Here is a 21,304-nt window from a genome sequence, read left to right on the forward strand (position 1 = left end):
ATGAGGACCATCAAGGGCGTCGGCGTGCCGTCGGTTCGCCTCGTCCTCTCCTACATCTTCGACTGGATCGTCATCATCGCGATTGCAGCCATCGCCGGCGGCTGGGAATATGTCGAGCCCTTCCGACGACCCTTCTCGCCAGTCGACCTCTCGATATCGTACCCGTACCAGACCAGCGAAATGATACCGACATGGCTCCTCGTGGTAGTCTCTCTCATTGCGCCCGCCGCCATCGTCATGATCGTCTGTCTCGTCTGGGTCCCTGGACCAACCGCCGAACGCGGCACACCCAAGTCGCTCATATGGAGGAGGAAGCTTTGGGAGTGGAATACCGGTTGGATGGGTCTTGCGCTCTCGCTCGCGACGGCATTCCTCATCACACAGGGCATGAAGAACCTCTTCGGAAAGCCGCGACCTGATCTTCTGTCAAGATGTCAGCCAGACCTCGAAAACATTCAAGATTACGTTGTCAACACTGTTGGAGAGATTTTCAATCCGGCCTGGGTACTCGTCAGCGCAGACATTTGCAAGAATCCCGACAAAGACCTTCTCAAAGACGGCTTCAAGTCCTTCCCCAGCGGCCATTCCAGCTGTAAGCCCTCTCTCCCCCATCCTCCGCAAACAACCCACTAACCCACCTCTTTTAGTTTCCTGGGCCGGCCTCCTCTACCTAACCCTCTTCCTCGCCTCCAAATTCTCCGTCGCAATCCCCTTCCTCCCCCACCGCCCCTTCTCCACAAACCCCGCCCACACCTCCGCCGTCTCCCCCTCCAACCTCAAGAAACAAGCCACCCTCCCCATCCACAAACAAGACTCGTCCCTCTCCTCCCCAACCTCCTACAACGACGACGCCGTAGTACCCATCCGCTACCAAAACGCTGCGCCACCCGTTTACACTTTAGTCCTCATCTTGGTCCCCATCTGCGCCGCCATCTACATAACAAGCACCCGCTTTACGGATTTCCGCCATTTCGGGTTCGATATGTTGTTTGGTACGCTGATTGGTGTGACGTGTGCGTGGTTTTCGTTCCGATGGTATCATCTGCCCATTACACGGGGTGCGGGATGGGCCTGGGGACCTAGGAGCTACGATCGCGCGTGGGGCATCGGTGTCGGTAGGGGCAGCTATGTTGGTACGGAAGGCTGGAGTCGGAATGGAGGCAGTGAGACTGCGCTCAGGAGACGCGCGGATGCCCAGGGTACTGCGAATGGGCATAGTGTGGATGAGAGTGAACTGGGTGTGCTGAATCGTAACGGCGCGCCGCATGCTGGGAATCCACCGAGTTCTATGCACTCGAGAGTTGGTACTGCGCAGGAGGTTTGATCTTTCTTTCTTTTAATACCACGTAATGGATTTGGGAAGCATGGCGTTTGGTGGATTGCGTTTCTTGGACAGATGAGCACAGATGAGGAAAGAGGTGGTTATCAGAGGTGTTGTGTACCAGGTTGGCTACTTTGCACATATTAGAGTGCACACTCAAAGAATTGAGAAATTTAATTCATTGCTCTAGAGAATGTTATAGTGATGAACTGGCTGTTGACTATGTGGTATGTTACCCGAACTGCAAGGGAGAGCCGTGCCGCCACGTGCTTGAGGCGACAGCCTGTGTGGATCGAATTGCAAGTGAGATGGAATCGAATCAATAGACAACCAATTAAACTGGAAATAAGAATCGAGACGCGAGCTGATTGCACGAAATACTGTACCTACCAGTAGGAGATGAAAGTAAAGGTCGCTTGGGGTGTTGTCGCTTTGGGCTATCATGTCATGTCAAATCAACTGTACTTTTGTATGCTGCTACGTATACCTCTCCACCCATTGGCAGTTGAATACCCTCTGCTCCACTGTCTTGTTGAAAAGACGAGCTGCCTCGCCTTCTTCTCCTCTGCTATCCACGCGTGTACGAATGGAGACAGAATGCGCTCTCATGTGCTTCGGCGACGCCATGCGGAGAGCCCATTCGTCGCACACCATCCTGTTGTATTGGGTCGGCGACTGTAGACACTCATCATCTACAAGCCCTTCTTTCCCTTGGCCCTCTCTTCCTCGCGCTTCTGGTAGATCATACCCGTGAATGGGTCCTCCCACCTGCACGCAATCGAGTATGCAGTGTGGACGATTGCGGTAAGGAAGATACCGGCTGGCTTTCCGTACCAGATGGCCGTGGCCAAGAAGGACATGGCCGAGCCGTGGTACATGGGCGAGCTGGAGACGTTGAAGGGGAAGGTTGTCACGGGCTCGTCCATGAGGATGCCGAAGTAGTCTCCGAGGTAGGTTCCGGTGACACCGAGGGCCCACATGGAGGTCAGGACGAGGGTATTTCCCATGGCGAAGAGGGGGATCGCGGAGTACTTGATGGCGGGGGCTAGGAGGGCGGGGTGCGTGGGTTGTTCGGCGAGAGCTTCATTGTAACTGTGAACAAGCAGTCAGTATCATGACTGGCTCGAGTACAGGTCCACGTCTGAAGATGGTGGTAGCCTTGTACCTACAGGTAGTCTCGGAAGATACCCAGCGAGAAGATGGTTACGGCGAGCGCATAACATCCAAGGCGAGGGTTACCACCGAAGAGCTTCGTGATGACTTTGTTGTGATATTCTGAACTGTGTTAGCCTTCCTTGTTTCCGTCTTCTGCTCTGCGACACCCAGCAGCCTCCCGAGGCTCGGCTATAGCCTTAAAAAGCAACGATAGGGTTATGTACCTTGCTGCGCAGCGATGCTGAAACTTTGTTAGTGTCTGTGAAGAAGAATGGTCGATTGCACTTACTTCCAGAATGTAGGGTTGAACACGATGCTCGCCGCAGACACTGCCACATGTTAGCTGTCGCATCCGCGGCTGCGGGGATCTGGATGTTGGCACTTACCCCACAAGCTGGGCTTGCTGAAGTCAATATACGAAGCCATGGTGGTGAGAAAGTTCCGGTAAGCTACAGGTCGCAATACCGCGAAGGAGTCAGTGTAGAGAGAGTGTGAGTTCCAACATGCGAAAGCTGTGGGGGGATGCCTAGGTGTTGACAGCTTGCCCGGCAGATGAACATGTGGAGCTATGACGTCTCGCTAATCCGCATGTTCAGCACTCGCGGAAAGAGCGCCTCACGCATTCTCGGCTAACGGCAATGTGTTCGTGTACCATTGTATTGTTTTAGTTTTTATTACTGAAACTACGCAGTCTTGACCTCTGTCACAACGCGTTCAGCTTCTGCAGCCTCTACTGCGGGGTATACCATGTCTCTTAATGATGAGAAATTCAAAGAACGCCCTAATCAACCGTGTATTTCCGAACGGGTCCAACAGGCCCAGCAGACTCGCTGTTATCCATCACAGCTAACATCCTTCTAAATTCTACGCGGTGGCGTAGTGACCAACAACCTCCGATGGCCTCAACGTCTACAAACCGTTGTCGGCGCACGTGAAAGGTCCACCAAAACCATCGGCCTTGTAGCCATCAATGATAGACTGGACAGTCGCGTATGTGCCCGCAGTCAGGAACAACAGGCCAATGAGGCAAAGTGCGACGTTGAAGAAGAACCCGGCATATCCCTTCCAACCGCGGACCTTCCAGAAGTTTGGTCCGTGAGCCTCTCTGCGAAGACGGAAGTACGCTACGCCCCAGAAGATGAATCCGAAGAACGAGTCGAACAGCGAGCTCATAAGCGAGAGAAGGTCGGAGAAGAATGGAATAACCTCGGCGATGATGAAGGCGAAGACCCAGAGCACAGCGAGGATTGCGATCCATGTGAGCCATCCGGCCATGGTGTGGCCAGTCCTGTGTCGGGACTGAGAACCGTAGATGCGGAACAGGACAAATCGGGCTGTTACGGAAGCATACAAAACACCGAGGAAGATGATTGTAGGCACCATGAAGGTAAAGGATACCTTCTTGTAGACCTCGTTGGAAATGGAGCCGAAGGCCGGGGAAGTCATGTAGTTGGTACCGGTGTAGCCGTACACAACACCTCCGACAAGACTGAAGACGAGAACCTCGCAGATGGTGACGGCCCAGAGCGCCTTGGGGAAGTCCTTGGGTTCCTTCATCTCGGCGATGAAACTGGGGAGGGTGATTTGGCCAATGAAGGTATAGCTAATGTTCATGAAAGCACTCATGCCCATAACGAAAGTGGTTCCAGATGGGGGTATAGCGTAGACCTTGAGAGGATCAGCGGGGTCATAGCCTGCGGGCTTTCCGTCAACACCGGAGAATGCTGCCGCAAGGATGACGGAGATGAAAGTGAATCCTGCGGAGGCAGTCGCCAGCGTAGCCAGGGTGCTGAAAGTTCGCGGAAGCGAAGCCGCAAACGAGATAATGGCAGTGATCGCAGCGAAGGCGATAGTGCAGGTACCGTGTCCAGTGATAGTGTTCCACCATTTGGCTCCGACAAGGCAGTGCAGACCCATGATGAAGACATCTGAGGAAAAGTTAGTACTAGGTTGCTGCGTACCTAGGTATTGACAGGGATGGTCGCTTACTGTTCAGGACAAACATGACTGCTGTGGCGTAAAAGGCCCATTTCTTGTTCCAGAAGAGCATCTGACCAATGTCACAGACATCGCGAATCTGGGGATGGCGCATGCAGAATTCCCTAGATCGTGTAAGTATGGCGTTTGCGGATGGAGTGTTGAGTGCGCGTACCAGGTGGTCAGGGACGTGTACAGGACGAGACCGGCAATGACGAAAGTCAAGATCAAGCCAGGAACGAGACCGAGGATCGAGTAGGACCAGGGGAAAGACATGATAGCCAGGCAAATGTACTCGGAAAACAACAGAGCCGCGGTCTTTGGCCAGCTGCAAGTACGGTACTTGATGGCATTGTTGGCTTCCAGTTCGATCTGCCTGCCGATGGTGATGCTAGCGTCAGAGTCGGCGTCGGTGGATGTAGGTAGAATTCCTCCTTGGGCTTCGGCGTCGTAGCCCTTCTCTTTCTCGAAGGCGACCTTTTCATTACTGCTTTGGCTGTTGTTGTCGGCGGGCGAGGCCTTGCCGCCGAAGAGAGACTTCAACGCCATTTTACGCAACGGATACACCTCTTGTAAGGATTGTAGTAGGAAGAACGACGGTTAGCCGCTTCTTGGAGCATTAATTGCGTGTTCAAAATCCGGGCAGGGAAGTGTCGGAGTGGGTTGGGTAAAGGATAGAGAGGCGGCAGGAAGATCGTTAAATATGCGCGGGGGCAAGGTGATAGCGGGTGCAGGGAGTTGAGCAGTGGAGGAGCGTAAGCTAGGGTGCCGGGATGGCTAGTCCAAAACTTGCGGGGGCAGAGGAGAGTTCGGTGAAGGCGAACAGGGAAGGCGCAAGAGTGGGGACTGCTTTTGCCTGGTGGCGCCTACCGAGTTTGAGCGCGCCTATGAAGACTCGCACAAACACCAGCCGTTCGCCGCGCTATGACCGCAGCACTCTCATCTTTTCCCGCCCTCACGCTATGAAATCTCAGTGAAATCCTCTGCCCTGGCGCCGCGAGTGCCGCTCCGTGTGCCTTAATCGCATTAGTCGATTAGTACCGGGCGAGCGTGACGTCCGACGCATCGCTACCGCTTCAACGGCACAGATCTGCCATTTCACTGTCGCGCACGTGGAGAGTCTGGCCCATACCAGGTCGTTTGTCGAAGACTCATTACGTCAATCGTCAAATCCTCGAGATAGCCAGACCGGTGGCGCTGTTGCGATGCCGCATTCCTGCGTATCTGTCACACCCTCTTCATATCGGCACACCGTTGTACTGGCTCAAAAGTCAGGTTCCCAGGCTTGACATCACTGTGGCGCCCGCTAAGCTCCATTGCTAAGCTCAATCCCACCACCGGTAAGCCTGGCTTGGCTTGCTTAGCTTACGCCATAACGCGGGCGAAATACCACCTCCAAGCCTCGCCAATGCATAGCACCCAGCATCTGATCCTTCCGATTTTGCTTATCTCGACTGGCCACACAAACGCCGTGTCGCGTGCAAAATATGGGACTCTCTCGGAAGTTCAACCCGTCTAATCGGATGTAACTCGATATCGCCAGGGAAAGGGCAAGGACCACAGTGTCGGCCACGTTGTAGGGGCAATTGACCTGCAGGGTACGGATCCGCTATCTAGACAGCCGTGGACGCTCCCGACTATCGTACTGCGAAACAACGCCCTGCAGCATCGTACATCTTGACGCTGTATTTGCCAGACGGTTGGCCTTTCGACCAAGTAGCGAAAGCGAAAGCTCACGCAAGATTGCGTGATCGTCCATATTGTTGTCCTGGGCGCTGCATGGCTTATGCGCTTTGCTGATCATCGACTTGGCAGCCGCTGAGGAAACCCTGTCTCGTACGCGTTCACATTCGCACCCGCTATAGTTATAGACCGAAAGGGTACACCCGGGTGATATAAGGGAGCGACAAGGCAGAAACCCCAAATCCAGTGAAGCTGTGGGATTCTGAACCGTGTATGACTTCCACAAGAGGTGCTCAAGTCCACGCAGTAGACGAACACCCGGTCGATGAGGCAACAACGGCTCTCTCTACGGAGTGCGGGCATCTACTCTTTCTATTCATAACATGGTCTTCTTGACTGTCACGCATCTGGTCGAGAGCTCCCATTATGAACGTATACCCAAAGACAACTCCGAGAACGCTCGCGTCGCATCGTCCAAGAACGAAAAGATAGCTCACAGATTCTTGCAACACAACTCCTCAGCATCGTATCGACCCGTCAAAAACTAACATGAGCCCCGAAGTAACCCAAGCGCTTAATCGAAGAACCGTTGACGGCTCATTCCGTGGTACCCTATCAGCCAGGCGATGATGACGCGTGGCGCCGTTGAAACGCCACTGGCACGTGGTTCTTGAGATAGTCGTTGGAGCCGTCCAGGCGTAGTCGTGGGTAGGGCATGGGCTAGATATGTGGAGAAAAAGCTGTCGTGTCTAGAGTATGAGTAGCCACCACGCGGTCTTCAGACTAAGAAATAGGGTGTCACGCAGGAATGAACATGGTTTTCCCGAGTGCTTCGCGTACACGGTAGTTGGAGGTGTACAACGGCTTGGTACCCGTCTGTTCAATACGTTCTAGTGAATACTTTGTATCACTTGTACCATCTTGCGTATAATCTACCATACCTCAGAAACCAGACGCCCGCTAATACGCCACAAAAGACCACTCTTTCCATTCCCACATCCACATGCGAATCTACAATCCTCTCAGATCAAACTATCCCCTCCACTCCCCCAATTCATCTGTTGCTGGTTCTGCTGCTGCTGCTGCTGCTGCTGTTGCTGACTCTGCGTCTGCGCCCTCAAACTCGCCATGCTATTCATCCCCATGCCCATCCCACCCCCTGCACTCGCCGTCCGACCCCCCATCGGCGGCGGCGCAATACTAAAAGACCCCGTACCCGCTGGTTTAGCCGGCGGAGGCGCAATGCTAAACGACGAGTAAGGAGATTGCGTACGTGACTGTGAGGGCGGTGGAGCTATAGAAGGGAAACTCGATAGCGAATTCGTCGTATTTGTGTTGTTGCCCCAAGTGCTTGAGGATGACATTGTGGTGCTGCCGCTTGCTTTGCTCCAGTCGATGCCTCCGCTCTGTGTGGGGTTTGTGTAGGAGGGTGTTGTGGTTGTGGGCGATACCATGTTGTTCATGCTCATAGCTGGTCGGATTGCCTGTTGTTGAGTGAATGACGAGCTACCGATGCCTGGGTTTGCAGCGCTAAGAGCGGGGAACGAGGAGTTGAGCGTGTTTAGTGTGTTGTCTGGAGTAATGGCCCTGCCCTGTGGTTTCGGGGCGCCGAGATTGGTGTTTGGTGGTGGGGAGACGGGGGGCGTGGACCACGAGAAAGTCGGGGCGGGAGATGCGTTGTTGGATCTGGTTCGGTTGGTGGATGGGCGCGAGGGGAGGATGGTGGAGGATGCAGCTGATGCGGAGGCGTTCGCCCATGGGTCTCCACCTAACATGTCTGTGCCACCACCCGATGGCCCTTGTTGTCCTCCACGTACAAGCGCTTCGAAATCCGTGTCTCCGTTCCCGTTGCTAGTGTCGAAGCCGTTGGTCGCCGATGGGCCGCCAAAGGACATGAACTCGTTGCGCGTAGTTGCTGTAGACCCGTTTGCGCCGAGCTCTTGCAGCTTGCGCGTCTGTTCGTTTTCGACACGCGCGGACGTCGTCTTGATGAGGTTCATATACGCTTGGAATTGCTGCAGATTGAGCAGTGGTCCTAAACTGAACGACCACAAGATGGGAAGTACATCCATAGCGAGGAAGTCACTGTCAACTTGGTGGCTGATAGCCTTGAAGACGTCGAGTGCTGCCATCTGTCAATGTGTTAGCATGTTGTTTATGGCTTGTTCGTTTGCATTGACATACCATAACGGCAGGCTCCTTCGTCTTGATGGCACGCAGTAGCGGTACAATCTTCTCTTGAATGGTGTACTTGTCGAGAATTGAGACATTCGAGCTCTTCGCCTTGGGTGCTGCTACCACTCCAGTAAGACCATCACTTTGAAAGTCATCCTGCTGATCGTTTCCTCCACCACAAAGTGTTTTAAAAGCCTCTAGACCGCGAATCTTTATACCCATACTGCTGGTCTTTGCAAAGATGCTGGCAATCACAGGGAACAGCTCGTTCTTGACAGTTGAAAAGTCTAGTATCGGCAAAACAATAGGCAGCGTGCGCAGAGCTGCATCGACTAGCGAATGAGTAGGCGATTCGAGCGCATGGTTAATGATTGGAAGAATATCGTCTTTGAACTCTTTGCCGCTCGAGTTATCAGCAGCGATCTGCATGTTCTCAAGAAGCACCATGAGGCCAGCTTCTTTGAGACTGTCCCTCTCCTGAGCTGGGGCTTTCGGGTTCGCAGCCGGCGCACTCAAGAATGTCTCTCGCAGCTTGGGTATCACCTTCTCGGTAAATGCTCGCTTGCCAGATGGAAGCATGGTAATGATCTTGAAGACGTTTTGGAGTATCAGAGTGAGAAGCTCCCGATCCTTCATCTCCTCAAGTAGAGCAGGTAGTATCTTCTTGTCAAGTACCGACTTGGGAAACTGGTTCAAGATACGCGGCAGACCACGCATGAACTGTGACTTCTCATTGGGTGTCTTCCCAGGGAGTCCGTCGAGGAAGCGGATTGTTGATACAAGGATGTTGTCGAAATACTGTGCTTGTTGGAACTCTCGTGCATCCATCCGCGACGCCGGCCGCCGTGTTATCAAGCGATCTAGAACGCCGTTGACTACATCTCGCGGTAACGGTTGCGAAGACATGAAGTTGTTCGTCTTACTTGGGACCGAGGAAGACGAAGAAAACGCCCGCTTGTAGGAGGAGGAACTACCATTGAAGTCCAACGGGCTCTTGTGCGGCGAGTTATATAGTGCAATGATGAGCATGCCCAGACTGAACATGTCTGCCGCAGGGGTTATGTTGTTGTCCATGACGAAGTCGGGCGAAGAGTAGTCTATGTTGAGCTGAACGTGTCGTGGCAGGCGAGCGTCGTAGTTGAGGACTTCTGAGAGCGAGATGGGCGTAACGGAGGTGGGCTTCGTCGAGTTCTCTGGAGGTGTTGAGAAACCAAGACCTGAGATTTTCCAATCAGACTGTCACGGTGATCAGCAAAGTGTTGGTAAAGATTGTGTAGCATTGTGGCTACCTACTTTAGCGTTGATGAAGATGGCGTCTGGGGTCAAATTCGCATGCACCAGTCCAGCGCTCTCGTGCAGAAACTCCAAGCCCTTTGCGATCTGTAACAGCCCTTTCTGTATCTCGAGCTCGTCGATTTCGAGCTCGCGTCTTCGCTTCTGGCCATCGGCTTCTTCGATAACGTATCGGCTGCGGCGTCCACCAACACCGCCTGCCTTCTCCTGCTCGTCTTTTTCTTGCAACAGGCCAGCGAGCGATGCGGTGACGGGCTCTGTCGCGAACATGAGGCCGCCGCCACGAGTCTCCTCGACTGGTTCAGCCAGCTCCAGTACACTTGGATGCCGTAACCGAGCTAGAGAACTGGCCTCTTTCTTGAGTCTCTCCACGACCTCCTCATGCGCGCGTTTGAGTCCCGAAGCCGCTGAGCGTCCACCGAAGCCTGCGCCAGCTGGTGGTTCCAACGACTTCTTCTCAAACACAAAGACGGATGCCGCCTTCCCCGTCGACTTCTTCTTCGCGTCGTATATCTTCCATGGCCCTGAATACGACGTGGGCTGGGGGCTGAGGGTGTAGTTGCTCGAGATGTTGGAAGTGAAGGACTTTAGGGCGTTGGAAAACATGGTGCGGGTGGTCTATTCGCGCGCGCGGCGATACTGTGGGCGTCGAGCGAGGGCGTCATGGACTGTGATGTTTGGCGTGGGCAGTGTTGGTATGCGCGTGAGATCTGAGACAGACAGCTGGAACTGCCGAGAGGATCAAGACATTCGGGACGCTCTTTCCGCAAAATGTCTTGAGGGAATCACCAGGGAGTCGCGCAATGTCTAGACTCGTCGGTACGATGCCGGAGACCCAAAAGTCAATTGATAGACAAAGCCAAGTGTTAGTTCCCCCACGCGAGCTGTGGAGAAGGATCCATGGATGCCAGGGCCGCCTCTAGTCTCCCGCCTTGCATGACGTGAGCGCACGCAGCACACACGGGCAGTGTGAATGCAGCAACGGCCAAGATACCAAGCACGCGAATAACCTCAGATATCCGCGCTGACGATGATTCAGATGTCGTTCGCGCCCTACGATTGCCTGTTCGGTGGCTGGTGCAGTGCGCGATCGGAGGTGACTGTCGCGACTGTGTCGCGAGGTCCGATATCTCCAGGCTGCGGTCAGCTTCGGTCTTGTAGCCCAAAATAATTATTACTCTGGAATCCACCACCTGCACCAACTCTCCTCCCGCCCCACCCTCTCCGCTTGCACTGCATCCCTCACAATGCTTCCGCAGCGGTCTTCACGATTGCTCTCTTGCCTGTCCCGTGGCGCCTTCCGTTCGCCTGTAGCACCGCTCAGCGCGTCGCTGCGATGTCGGACCCAGCGACCCTACAGCATTCACGCTGACAAGTCTGTCGGCGAGAAGATACAGGATATCGACCCGACCAAGCTCTCCATAACCAAGACGACGACGCCAAAAGACCTGCTGCCGCATGAAGAACTTATCTTTGGCCGCAACTTCTCTGGTAACAGCTCCAATGGCACCAAACTTCACATCTAACACGTACTCAAGATCACATGCTGTCGCTCGAATGGACAGCAACAGAAGGATGGCTGCCAGCACGCATCACCCCCTACCAGAACCTCAGTCTCGACCCCGCGACGTGCGTCTTCCACTATGCGTTCGAGTGCTTCGAGGGCATGAAGGCCTACAAGGACAAGAACGGAAACATCAGGCTGTTCAGGCCGGACAAGAACATGGCCAGGTTGAACAAGTCATCGGCGCGAATTGCGTTGCCCACTTTCGACCCTGATGCCTTGATCGAGCTCATCGGCAAGTTTGTGAAGGAGGATGAGCGTTTCGTTCCCGAGTACGTTCAGTCTGAATCCTCTGTTGGCTACAACACACTCTGACCACACCAGTGCGCGAGGCTACTCTCTCTACCTTCGCCCAACGATGATCGGCACTCAGCGCACCCTCGGCGTCGGCCCTCCCGCGTCTGCACTACTCTACGTGATCGCGTCCCCCGTCGGCCCATACTACCCAACCGGATTCAAGGCTATCTCGCTCGAGGCTACAGACTACGCTGTGCGCGCGTGGCCTGGAGGTGTTGGAGACAAGAAGCTTGGTGCCAATTACGCACCTTGCATCGTCCCGCAGATGCAGGCTGCAAGCCGCGGATTCCACCAGAATCTGTGGCTGTTTGGCGAGGAAGAGTTCATCACCGAGGTCGGCACCATGAACCTGTTTGCCGCTATCAAGAACAAGGAGACTGGAAAGCCAGAGTTGCTCACTGCGCCTCTCGACGGAACTATTCTTGAGGGAGTAACGCGAGACTCAATCCTCGAGCTTGCGCGGGAACGTCTGGTGCCCAAGGGCTGGACCGTATCGGAGCGTAAGTTCACCATGAAGGAGGTGGCCGACGCTGCCAACGAGGGACGCATGATGGAGATCTTCGGTGCAGGCACTGCTGCCATTGTCGCTCCGGTGCGCAAGATCAGCTGGAAGGGACAGCTTGTCGACTGCGGACTCGAAGACCACGTCGAAGCCGGCCCAATTGCACAGCAGATGAAGGACTGGATGGAGGCCATTCAGTACGGCGACGAGGACCACCCGTGGAGGTATGAGCTTCCCAGTCACCATGCAGATCATTCGCTAACATGACAACAGTTACAAGGTGATATAAGCAAGTAGTTGATATAAATGCGATGTGTTGAGCGTGCATGTTTGCACAATAGACTGTATATACATGAGACCTGGTCGTAGCTTGAAAAAAGACATGTGGCCTCTGGCGCATTGACATTGGTGACGGTGATGGCGCAGTGACTTCGCGATGGTGGGGTAGAGGATGCGATGCAGAGCGTGCCTGACTACGCCCTCCTTAGATGACGTTCCTGCTAGTCTCTCTAGCTCCCAACCTCTCGTTACACCGCCGACGCTCCAACGCCTAAACACCCCGTCAATTGCCCGCCCAGAGCTGCGCCGCCGCTCGTCAATTCCACCACCACGCGCCCCGACGACACGCCCAAGAATTCTCACGATGCTGGCCGGCGCACTCTGCCGCTTGGCAGCCGACGCCCCCAAGGCCTCCCCACACGACATGCCGCAGCTCGCCCGCACCCTCGGCCGCGCCCTCCTCGCCCGCAATGCCGCCCAGCTCCCGCATGTGCGCGCCCTCTCACGCGCCTTTGCCTCTGCCCTCCAGAACCGCCGGTCGTATGCTACAACTACGCGCGCCACCAAGCCCACGGCGACAGTGAAGAAGGCGGTCAAGACAGCCGCCGCTAAGAAGCCTGCGCCCAAGAAGACTGCCACAACAGCAAAGAAGGCGGCTCCCAAGAAGAAACCCGCAGCAAAGAAGGCGGCTCCCAAGAAAAAGGCAAAGAAGCCTGCCGCGAAGAAGCCCGCGCCCAAGAAGCGCGTCAAGAAGGTCTTGACGCCCGAAGAACAACAAAAGGTCAAGCTCCGAGAGCTACGCGCCAAGGCACTCAAGGAACCCGTGAGCCGCAGGTCATTGTCTGCTCTCCATGTCTTCTTAGCTGAAAAGCTGGCTGGTGTTCCGGGCCAAAAGACTGGGCAACTTCCGGCTGCTACGGCCGAGTTCCAGAAGTTGACCCCCGCTGAGCTTGAGGTAAGCCCTGTCCGCCTCACAGTGCATCGCACTATACTAACTGTCTGAAGCACTACAACCACCTCGCAAGCGAGAGGACTGTCGCTAGAAGAGCCGAGTACGACGCATGGCTCAAGGCCTACACTCCCGACCAGATCCGCATCGCAAACAACGCACGTGCCCAGTTACGGAGGATCTATACGAGTGAAAAGAAGAAGGCTCCAGCTCATACTGCCAAGCTTGTCGATGAGCGTCATGTGAACAAAGTGATACCCGCCTATGCCGCCTTTGTAAAAGAAAGGTTTGCCTCTGGAGACTTCAAGAACATTTCCCCTCTCGAGGCTATGAAACTCATCTCCCAGGAGTGGAAGTCTTTGGGCGCTGCTGAGAAGAAGGTATGCATAACAAATGCGACGTTGATACAGGCTCTAACATATCCATAGAAATACACAGACGCCTACGCTGCTCAGAAGAACGCTGCGGCATCCGCATAATACGTCTAGCGGCAATCGCTTGTAGCGCCTGCTTCTCCATCACCTCTCTACTCAGAGCCGCATCGATTTCCTTTGTCAGTCATGATTTGGGTCTCCATGATACCGTGTATGTTCAGTCTGGATATTGGACCTCACCTGGTGTTCTGGTTCAAGGCGGTGGGTTCAAGGTTGGAAATGGTAAGATTCCTGTAACAGAGACATGTCCATGTAGTTTCTCAGAGTACTGCAATGCTTCTTCAGCGATTGTGGTTTATTCTAATGCAATCGCAAGTATTGAGAGTTGGTGTAGTTGCACAGGAAGTGACATTGCGCACCAATCATCTAGCGTGCTTTCCTTATCTCTACTACCCCCAGCCAAGCCCAGCAATCGTCCCATCCCACAACGTTTACCCCAGGCTTTGCGAGTAGATCTATTTCCGCGGCAGATAAGCGTGCGTACGGGATGTGCCTGCCTGCGTCATTGGGCAAGCCACCTTGGAGCTTCGATATGTACCTCAGTTATCTGCATCATGCTGTCTTCTAATTACTTTCCTTGATACCTCATTCAAACATACAGCCATGGCTTCTGATGAAGAGAACGGCAATGAACGCACCCCTCTCTTGCACCAAGCCCGACTATCCCATCTCCAACACGAACAAGATGAAGAAGCTTCCTCAATCATCGCGTCCACGGTAACCAAAGAAGAACAGCAGTTAGCAGAAAGCCCAGTCGGAGAACGATTACCGTACAATGACTACACTACCATCGACTGGCTACACGATCTGGTACTAACACCTCCCATCAACTGTCATTCATAGGTATGTGTACATGCTAACACGAACCCAGGTCAAAGACTCATACCGCTACCGCGCTCTCCACTCCCACCCTGGTTTGCGCTACAAACTGATCACACTCCTCGACGCCAGTTCTGGCTGGCTTGCTGTCGTCGTAATTGGTGCATTGACCGCATGTATCGCCTTCCTTGTCGACATCGCCGTCGTAACTGTTTCGGACTGGAAAACCGGGTATTGCTCTGGCCATTTCCTGCGGAACAGGGAGAATTGCTGTGTCGCCGCTGAGAAGAGTCCGTCGCTATTTTTCATGAAAGAGAAGGAGGAAGAATGTGCAGATTGGAACGTCTGGAGCAAAGACTACAAGAGCAGTTTTGCAATCTACGTGGCCACGGCGGTGGCATTCGGCATCATAAGTTCGAGTTTAACCATGTCAACTCGATCTACCCTCCCATCTACCTCATCCTCTCAGCCAACGAAAAACGGAAGTAACGGCCACACCACCTCCCCTTCTTCCTCCGCGTCTCCCTCCGCCAACCCACCCACCACACCAACCATCCAAGGCAAAACAATGTACCTAGCCTCCGGCTCCGGCATCCCCGAAATAAAAACCATCCTCTCCGGCTTCTCCATCCCCTCCTTCCTCTCCCTCCCCGTGCTAATCGTAAAATCCCTCGGCGCAATCTTCGCCGTATCCTCCTCCCTCTGTCTAGGAAAAGAAGGCCCCTTCGTCCACATCTCCACCTGCATCGGCCACCTAACCGGTCGCTTGATACCAAAATACGCGTCCAATGGCCGCAAGATGCGGGAGCTTCTCAGCGCGGCATGCTCAGCGGGACTGTCAGTAGCGTTCGGCGCGCCGATCGGAGGCGTGCTGTTCAGTTACGAGGAGATTAGTACGTACTTTCCTAGGAAAGTGCTGTGGAGGGCTTTTCTGTGTAGTCTTACTGCGGCGATGGTGCTCAAGGAACTCAATCCAACCGGCACGGGCAAATTGGTGCTTTTTGAATCGAGGTTCGGGGATGAGTACAACGCCATCCACTATTTCGTTTTCGTCCTGCTGGGTGTAGCGGGCGGGATCTTCGGCGGCCTGTTTTGCAAGTTCAATTTCCTGTGGTCGAAATGGTTTAGGGCTCTTGGTGTTATTAAGAGATATCCAGTGTTGGAGGTTGCGTTGGTGGTGCTGGCGACGGCGTTGGTTCAGTATCCTAATCCGTTGACAAGGGAACCGGGGGATGTTATTATTAAGAATTTGTTGGTGGACTGTGGGGAGGATAGGTCGAGCGCGTCTTGGGTTTGCCGGAATGAGAGGGTTGCTAGGGAAAGGGGAACGACGAATTGGGAGTATGTGGGTTGGTTGACGTATGGGACGTTGGCGAAACTCGTTCTTACTACTATTACGTTTGGGATCAAGGTTCCTTCTGGGGTTATTATTCCGGCGCTGGATGCGGGTGCTTTCTTTGGGAGGCTGGTTGGTCAGGCTATCGGTTCGATCAGTCCGGGTATCTTCGCCATGGTGGGTGCTGCTGCGTTTCTGGCGGGTGTGTCTCGGATGACTATTTCCCTTGCTGTTATCGTAAGTCCCTTCATCTCCACTTTCTCTCGGTAGTCGTCGTCAACTAACACTCTGTATAGATGTTCGAACTCACAGGCCAGCTCTCATATACCGTCCCGTCTATGCTCGCCATCCTAACCGCAAAATGGGTCGCCGATGCCATCTCCTCAGAAGGCGTCTACGACCTCGCTCAATCCCTACTCTCTCACCCCTTCCTCGACCCAGACACCGCTCTCTCCATCGTCCGCAGCCACAAAGCCTGCGTCGAGGTCCTCATCCCCCCTCAGCGCACCATGGCTGACATTACCGTTCACGTACCTACAAGCAATAAAGTAGCTTTGACTCTGCTGAAAGAGAAGCTTGATGCGTTGAGAGAAAGAGGTCTCATGGACGCGGGTCTTGTTCTAGTACAGAAGAATGGTGGCGGCGTTGAAGTACTGCAAGGGTACATTTCGCAGTCGGAGCTTGAATTTGGATTGACGAAACTCGTTCCTGGTGTGCTTGTGTCGACGCAGGAAGACGATGTCCAGGTCAGGTTGTTAGGCCAGGAGATTGATGAGCCAACAAGTCCCATGAGCTTGGAGATGGATTTGACGCCCTTTGTGGATCGAACGCCGTTGAGCATCTGTGCGAAAGCGCCTCTGGAATACGCTGTCGAGATGTTCTCCAAATTAGGTCTGAGATATCTCATGGTGACAAAGGAGGGCACAGGACAACTGGTGGGTGTGATTATCAAGAAGAGGCTCGTAGGTTACCTAGAACACCTGAGAGAACATGGCGAAGGAGATTAGTAGGACGTAACTAGTACACACAATACACTGTTGAGTGGACAATATCTGATTATAGCATCTTTTCGCTAACAAGAAGCTGAGGCGCCTGCCATGTCTGTCTAGTCACTTTCGCAACATGTCTGATCACAGCCAGGTCGCTCAAAGTACGAATCGAATTACAACGCTCGTGTCCACACGTGAAATATTCCAACAACCAAGTCCAGCGGGACGTCAGCCATGACCAGCTTACTCCTCAGCCTCGAGAGGAGCCTCCTCGTCGTACTCGTCCTCACCCTCGGAGACGGAAGCCTCCTGGTATTGCTGGTACTCGGAGACCAAGTCGTTCATGTTAGACTCAGCCTCAGTGAACTCCATCTCGTCCATACCCTCACCAGTGTACCAATGCAAGAAAGCCTTGCGCCTGAACATGGCAGTGAACTGGTCACCGACACGCTTGAACAGCTCCTGGATGGAGGTCGAGTTACCGACGAAGGTGGAGGACATCTTGAGGCCGCGGGGAGGGATGGAGCAGAGGGCGGTCTGGACGTTGTTGGGGATCCACTCAACGAAGTAGGAGGAGTTCTTGTTCTGGACGTTGCGCATCTGGTCCTCGACCTCCTTCATGGAGACCTTACCACGGAAGTAGGCGGAGCAGGTCAGGTAGCGACCGTTGCGGAAGTCGGACGCAGCCATCATGTTCTTGGGGTCGAACATCTGCTGGGTGAGCTCGGGAACGGTGACGGCGCGGAAGGAGTGGGCGCCGCGGCTGGTGAGGGGAGCGAATCCGACCATGAAGAAGTGGAGACGGGGGAAGGGAACCATGTTGACGGCCAACTTCCTCAGGTCAGAGTTGAGCTGACCAGGGAAACGCAGGCAGGTGGTGACACCCGACATGACGGCGGAGACGAGGTGGTTCAGGTCGCCGTATGAGGGGTTGTTCAGCTTGAGGGTGCGCATGCAGATGTCGTAGAGAGCCTCGTTGTCAATGCAGAAGGTCTCGTCGGAGTTCTCAACCAGCTGGTGGATGGAGAGTGTGGCGTTGTAGGGCTCGACAACGGTGTCGGAGACCTTGGGAGAGGGCACGACGGAGTAGGTGGCCATCATGCGGTCGGGGAACTCCTCACGGATCTTGGAGATGAGGAGCGTACCCATACCGGCACCAGTACCACCTCCGAGGGAGTGGGTGATCTGGAAACCCTGGAGGCAGTCGCAGCCCTCGGCCTCGCGGCGCACGACGTCGAGGACCTGGTCGACGAGCTCGGCACCCTCGGTGTAGTGACCCTTTGCCCAGTTGTTACCAGCACCAGACTGGCCGAAGACGAAGTTGTCGGGGCGGAACAGCTGGCCGAAGGGGCCGGCGCGGACGGCGTCCATGGTACCGGGCTCGAGGTCAACGAGGACGGCACGGGGCACGAACTTGTTGTTGGACGCCTGCTGTAGATCAGTATTGGTCTTTTATCTGCCAAAAGCGTAATCGGGGGACGCACTTCGTTGAAGTAGACGTTCATGCGCTCGAGCTGCAGGTCCGAGGTGCCGTTGTAGACACCGGAGCCGTCGAGGCCATGCTCGCCGGAGATGGTCTGCCAGAAGGCGGCACCAATTTGGTTACCCTGGGCAATGTTAGCTGTCGTCTGCACAGAGGAGCGATATGTAGACTTACGCATTGACCGGTCTGAAGGTGAACCTGTTGCAAGAAACGTCGTTAGCTGTTGTTCTTTGTGTTGTCCCTGAGTCTCGGCGCGGGGCAGCGACGCGCCACGACTAGGCGGCAGTGCGGGCGATACGTACAATCTCACGCATGTTGGCGGTTGGGGGCGAGGAATATGGGAGTTGGAGAGGTGAAGATGCGAGGAGCTGGGTTATGGCTGGTCGCTGGTGGTGGTGCTGGTGTGGAGAGCAGGAGGAGCAGAAGCGGTGAGTGCGTTAAAGATCTCTGTGGGTCGTCTGCACGGGCCGTCGGCGCTAGAGCTATTTACTAACAACGCGCCAAAGCTGGTGCCTGCCGGCTGAAGGGGCTAGTCATGAACATGTACAGCTGCACTAGCAAGGCACAAGTCGTTGCTGTCGAATAGGTTCGTCGCTTTGTAGTATCTTGTATTACTTGCTGGTTTCATATCGTGAGAGATGTGTTACTAGAGGCGGTTGCGGATTTGTTGTTCCCATCCCATCCCCTATCAAATCCGCCTAACCGTATCGTCGTTCGCAGCGCGGAAACCGCACAACGCTGATCTTGCAAAGCACATGCATAAATCCTCCCTGACACGCGAACCTAATCCTGCCCAAGACTCCACGTCGTCACCGCCTACAGCTCCTTCTTCGTTGAGCCATTTGCATGACCACCTGCCTGTCGCTTGACAACCTGCGGCATCGTCCAGAAGTTGGGCCAGTAGAGTTCATACTCGTCCTGTCTGTAGTTGAGGCAGTGTCGCAGCCATACGCCCCATACAATGTAGTAGTAAGCTCCAGTTCCCGTCATGAGATGCCTGGTATTGTGAGTTTTCGTCTTCCTAAGATGAATGCAATACTCACCACCAGCCATGACCCTCGAGCACGAAACCCCAGGGCATACCAATCTCCCTCCGCCACTGGATCAACCGCGAGCAATGCACATTGTCGAGATGCCAGACAGCAAAGCCTCCCAGGAAGATGCTGAGGCCGAATGCAATCATCTGCCACATCTTACTGAGAATTTCCTGGTCGCGCACGTCTTCTCTCTCTTGAACCGCCTTCACACCTCCGTGCGGCCGCGGGTTCGCTGCTTCCCTCTCCTTGGACTTGAAGCGCGGGCGGATGTTCACCTCCATTACATACATGGCGCGGAACAGGACAATCGCTGTGAGAATCGCATAGGCGTTCTGATGGAAGGTGGGGTCCTGGAGGAAGTGGTAGTAGAGCGTAATGAAGGCGGCAAGAGACACAAGCCCAATTGCAAGAACCGTAGAGTACAGCCTTGACTTGCCATAAGAGAACGTCGCAAAATTCATCAAGCAAGTCGTGTAGATCATCGAAAGCTCGTCTACCAACTGCATAGGATCTAACACGAATCAGATACTGCATGTGAACGATTGATTCAGCAGCGAACATACATTTCAACGTCGCGTGAAAGAGAAAGCTCCCAGTTCCAACGAGTAGATAGCCAATGAATGCCACGAGAAAGACTGTATCATGTCCATTCTTCAAGCAATTGCGTATGCCCTTTGCAGCGAGGTACATGAACAGAAGATTCGTGAGCGTGTTGATAATCTCCGCAGAGTACTGCGTGACTACATAATTCTTCAAACGGTTAGCACGCGCTTCTCCAACGCAATGACCCTCTCAACTAACCTCTTCACACCAATCGAGCGTGGAGGTGACCGGAGAGAAGAACCCATCCTGTTCCGGCGGGTACGGTATCGACGGTAGACGGGAAAAGAACGCGGCCATCTTCACTCTACAAAAATCCCGAAAAGAGAAAAAGAAAGAAGTGAGAGGTTGAGGAAAGAGAAACTGCAGGTGTTTGACTTCGCTATCAAGCTTGTATCTAGCACCGGCTTTTGCGGAAGGAAAGACTGGAGAGCGACAATCCGCGACACGAGAGGCCCATGCTCCAGCGATAGGCTGCCAGACTACCACGCCACACGTGGGCAAACAGTAAGGATTACTGCGCAAAAGGAATCGCCCCCAGTACACATTCCTGCCACCGACGTATACCTCTCGCACACGTCGGAAAGCTTGGCTCCCGAGCTGACGAGGCTGCAAGCTCACGGTGCAGTTTTCGGTGGTGAATCCAAACAGCCAATCACATCCGCCCAGGGTCTCTCGCAACTGCCGAACCGAGAAAGCTTGAGAAGCAGCAGCCAGGCCAGCGCTCTCACGAGACCTACGAGCCAATCGTCAACTTTACCAATTCTCCGCCCACCATGTCCATGTCAAACGAGGCCTTGCAGAAGGTGCGTCATAAAGTTCCGTGACTGATGAGAGGAAAGAGTTAGGATCTAACGCGGGAAACACCCAGGTCCTACAAGAAATCAGCCAAAAGAAGGCCTTCGCCGAACAACAACTCGTCATTGTCAAACAACAAAAAGCCGCCCGGACACGAGAAGGGCGTATGCTGCAACTCACTTCCTCGGAAGTCTCGTCGCTGCCTGCAGAGACAAAGGTGTATGAGGGTGTCGGCAAGATGTAAGTTGCATGTCTCGATATTTGCCCCTCGTGGCTGCGGGGGGAGAGGTGAGACGTAATGGCTGATTGCTATCAACAGGTTCGTCTGCACGCCTATTCCAGATGTGCAGAAGAGGCTCCAGGAGGAGAGTGAGGCGTTGAACAAGGAGATGTCGAATCTGGATAAGAAGGAGGATTACCTTGAGAAGACGTATACGAACAGCAAGAACAGCCTTGAGCAGGTGCTGAAGGGCGCTGCTTGAGTGTGCTGTCGGTATTTCGTCATGCTCATGAGATCGATTCAAAAGTTAGGAATGAGGGGTTAGGAAGACTAGAAAGAGTCTACCTAGATGTTTGCTCTTGCCACCCATTCAAAGGTAATGGCGAAAACTCT

At 54.2% G+C, this 21,304-nt stretch overlaps 10 protein-coding genes across 10 annotated transcripts; 5 read left to right on the forward strand and 5 right to left on the reverse strand.

The window, feature by feature from the left end:
- J4E79_005167 (uncharacterized protein) lies at nucleotides 1–1,324 on the forward strand (the record flags this gene model as incomplete). Its single annotated transcript, XM_049354045.1, has 2 exons — nucleotides 1–592; nucleotides 648–1,324. The coding sequence occupies 2 exons, from the start codon at nucleotides 1–3 to the stop codon at nucleotides 1,322–1,324; spliced, it is 1,269 nt and encodes a 422-aa protein (XP_049211665.1).
- A 689-nt stretch (nucleotides 1,325–2,013) lies between these two features.
- On the reverse strand, nucleotides 2,014–2,902 carry J4E79_005168 (uncharacterized protein; the record flags this gene model as incomplete). Its single annotated transcript, XM_049354046.1, has 3 exons — nucleotides 2,014–2,413; nucleotides 2,491–2,596; nucleotides 2,863–2,902. The coding sequence occupies 3 exons, from the start codon at nucleotides 2,900–2,902 to the stop codon at nucleotides 2,014–2,016; spliced, it is 546 nt and encodes a 181-aa protein (XP_049211666.1).
- Nucleotides 2,903–3,385: 483 nt separating this feature from the next.
- J4E79_005169 (uncharacterized protein) lies at nucleotides 3,386–5,002 on the reverse strand (the record flags this gene model as incomplete). The annotated part of the gene is made up of 3 exons (XM_049354047.1): nucleotides 3,386–4,404; nucleotides 4,466–4,578; nucleotides 4,629–5,002. 3 exons carry the CDS (start codon nucleotides 5,000–5,002, stop codon nucleotides 3,386–3,388), a joined length of 1,506 nt encoding a protein of 501 aa, XP_049211667.1.
- A 2,156-nt stretch (nucleotides 5,003–7,158) lies between these two features.
- On the reverse strand, nucleotides 7,159–10,210 carry J4E79_005170 (uncharacterized protein; the record flags this gene model as incomplete). Its single annotated transcript, XM_049354048.1, has 3 exons — nucleotides 7,159–8,268; nucleotides 8,321–9,547; nucleotides 9,605–10,210. 3 exons carry the CDS (start codon nucleotides 10,208–10,210, stop codon nucleotides 7,159–7,161), a joined length of 2,943 nt encoding a protein of 980 aa, XP_049211668.1.
- Nucleotides 10,211–10,851: 641 nt separating this feature from the next.
- On the forward strand, nucleotides 10,852–12,256 carry BAT2 (branched-chain-amino-acid transaminase bat2; the record flags this gene model as incomplete). Its single annotated transcript, XM_049354049.1, has 4 exons — nucleotides 10,852–11,095; nucleotides 11,143–11,440; nucleotides 11,493–12,191; nucleotides 12,241–12,256. The coding sequence occupies 4 exons, from the start codon at nucleotides 10,852–10,854 to the stop codon at nucleotides 12,254–12,256; spliced, it is 1,257 nt and encodes a 418-aa protein (XP_049211669.1).
- Nucleotides 12,257–12,610: 354 nt separating this feature from the next.
- J4E79_005172 (uncharacterized protein) lies at nucleotides 12,611–13,674 on the forward strand (the record flags this gene model as incomplete). The annotated part of the gene is made up of 3 exons (XM_049354050.1): nucleotides 12,611–13,201; nucleotides 13,252–13,575; nucleotides 13,624–13,674. The coding sequence occupies 3 exons, from the start codon at nucleotides 12,611–12,613 to the stop codon at nucleotides 13,672–13,674; spliced, it is 966 nt and encodes a 321-aa protein (XP_049211670.1).
- Nucleotides 13,675–14,232: 558 nt separating this feature from the next.
- On the forward strand, nucleotides 14,233–16,791 carry J4E79_005173 (uncharacterized protein; the record flags this gene model as incomplete). The annotated part of the gene is made up of 3 exons (XM_049354051.1): nucleotides 14,233–14,439; nucleotides 14,501–16,021; nucleotides 16,081–16,791. 3 exons carry the CDS (start codon nucleotides 14,233–14,235, stop codon nucleotides 16,789–16,791), a joined length of 2,439 nt encoding a protein of 812 aa, XP_049211671.1.
- A 225-nt stretch (nucleotides 16,792–17,016) lies between these two features.
- On the reverse strand, nucleotides 17,017–18,570 carry TUB1 (beta-tubulin; the record flags this gene model as incomplete). Its single annotated transcript, XM_049354052.1, has 3 exons — nucleotides 17,017–18,201; nucleotides 18,258–18,380; nucleotides 18,559–18,570. 3 exons carry the CDS (start codon nucleotides 18,568–18,570, stop codon nucleotides 17,017–17,019), a joined length of 1,320 nt encoding a protein of 439 aa, XP_049211672.1.
- Nucleotides 18,571–19,072: 502 nt separating this feature from the next.
- On the reverse strand, nucleotides 19,073–20,193 carry J4E79_005175 (uncharacterized protein; the record flags this gene model as incomplete). The annotated part of the gene is made up of 4 exons (XM_049354053.1): nucleotides 19,073–19,253; nucleotides 19,300–19,804; nucleotides 19,857–20,043; nucleotides 20,095–20,193. 4 exons carry the CDS (start codon nucleotides 20,191–20,193, stop codon nucleotides 19,073–19,075), a joined length of 972 nt encoding a protein of 323 aa, XP_049211673.1.
- A 476-nt stretch (nucleotides 20,194–20,669) lies between these two features.
- J4E79_005176 (uncharacterized protein) lies at nucleotides 20,670–21,173 on the forward strand (the record flags this gene model as incomplete). Its single annotated transcript, XM_049354054.1, has 3 exons — nucleotides 20,670–20,699; nucleotides 20,765–20,931; nucleotides 21,011–21,173. The coding sequence occupies 3 exons, from the start codon at nucleotides 20,670–20,672 to the stop codon at nucleotides 21,171–21,173; spliced, it is 360 nt and encodes a 119-aa protein (XP_049211674.1).
- Nucleotides 21,174–21,304: the final 131 nt, after the last annotated feature.

This window comes from Alternaria viburni (assembly GCF_023758015.1).
Source record: "Alternaria viburni strain BMP 2772 chromosome Unknown scaffold_9, whole genome shotgun sequence".
Classification (NCBI taxonomy): Eukaryota; Fungi; Ascomycota; class Dothideomycetes; order Pleosporales; family Pleosporaceae; genus Alternaria; species Alternaria viburni.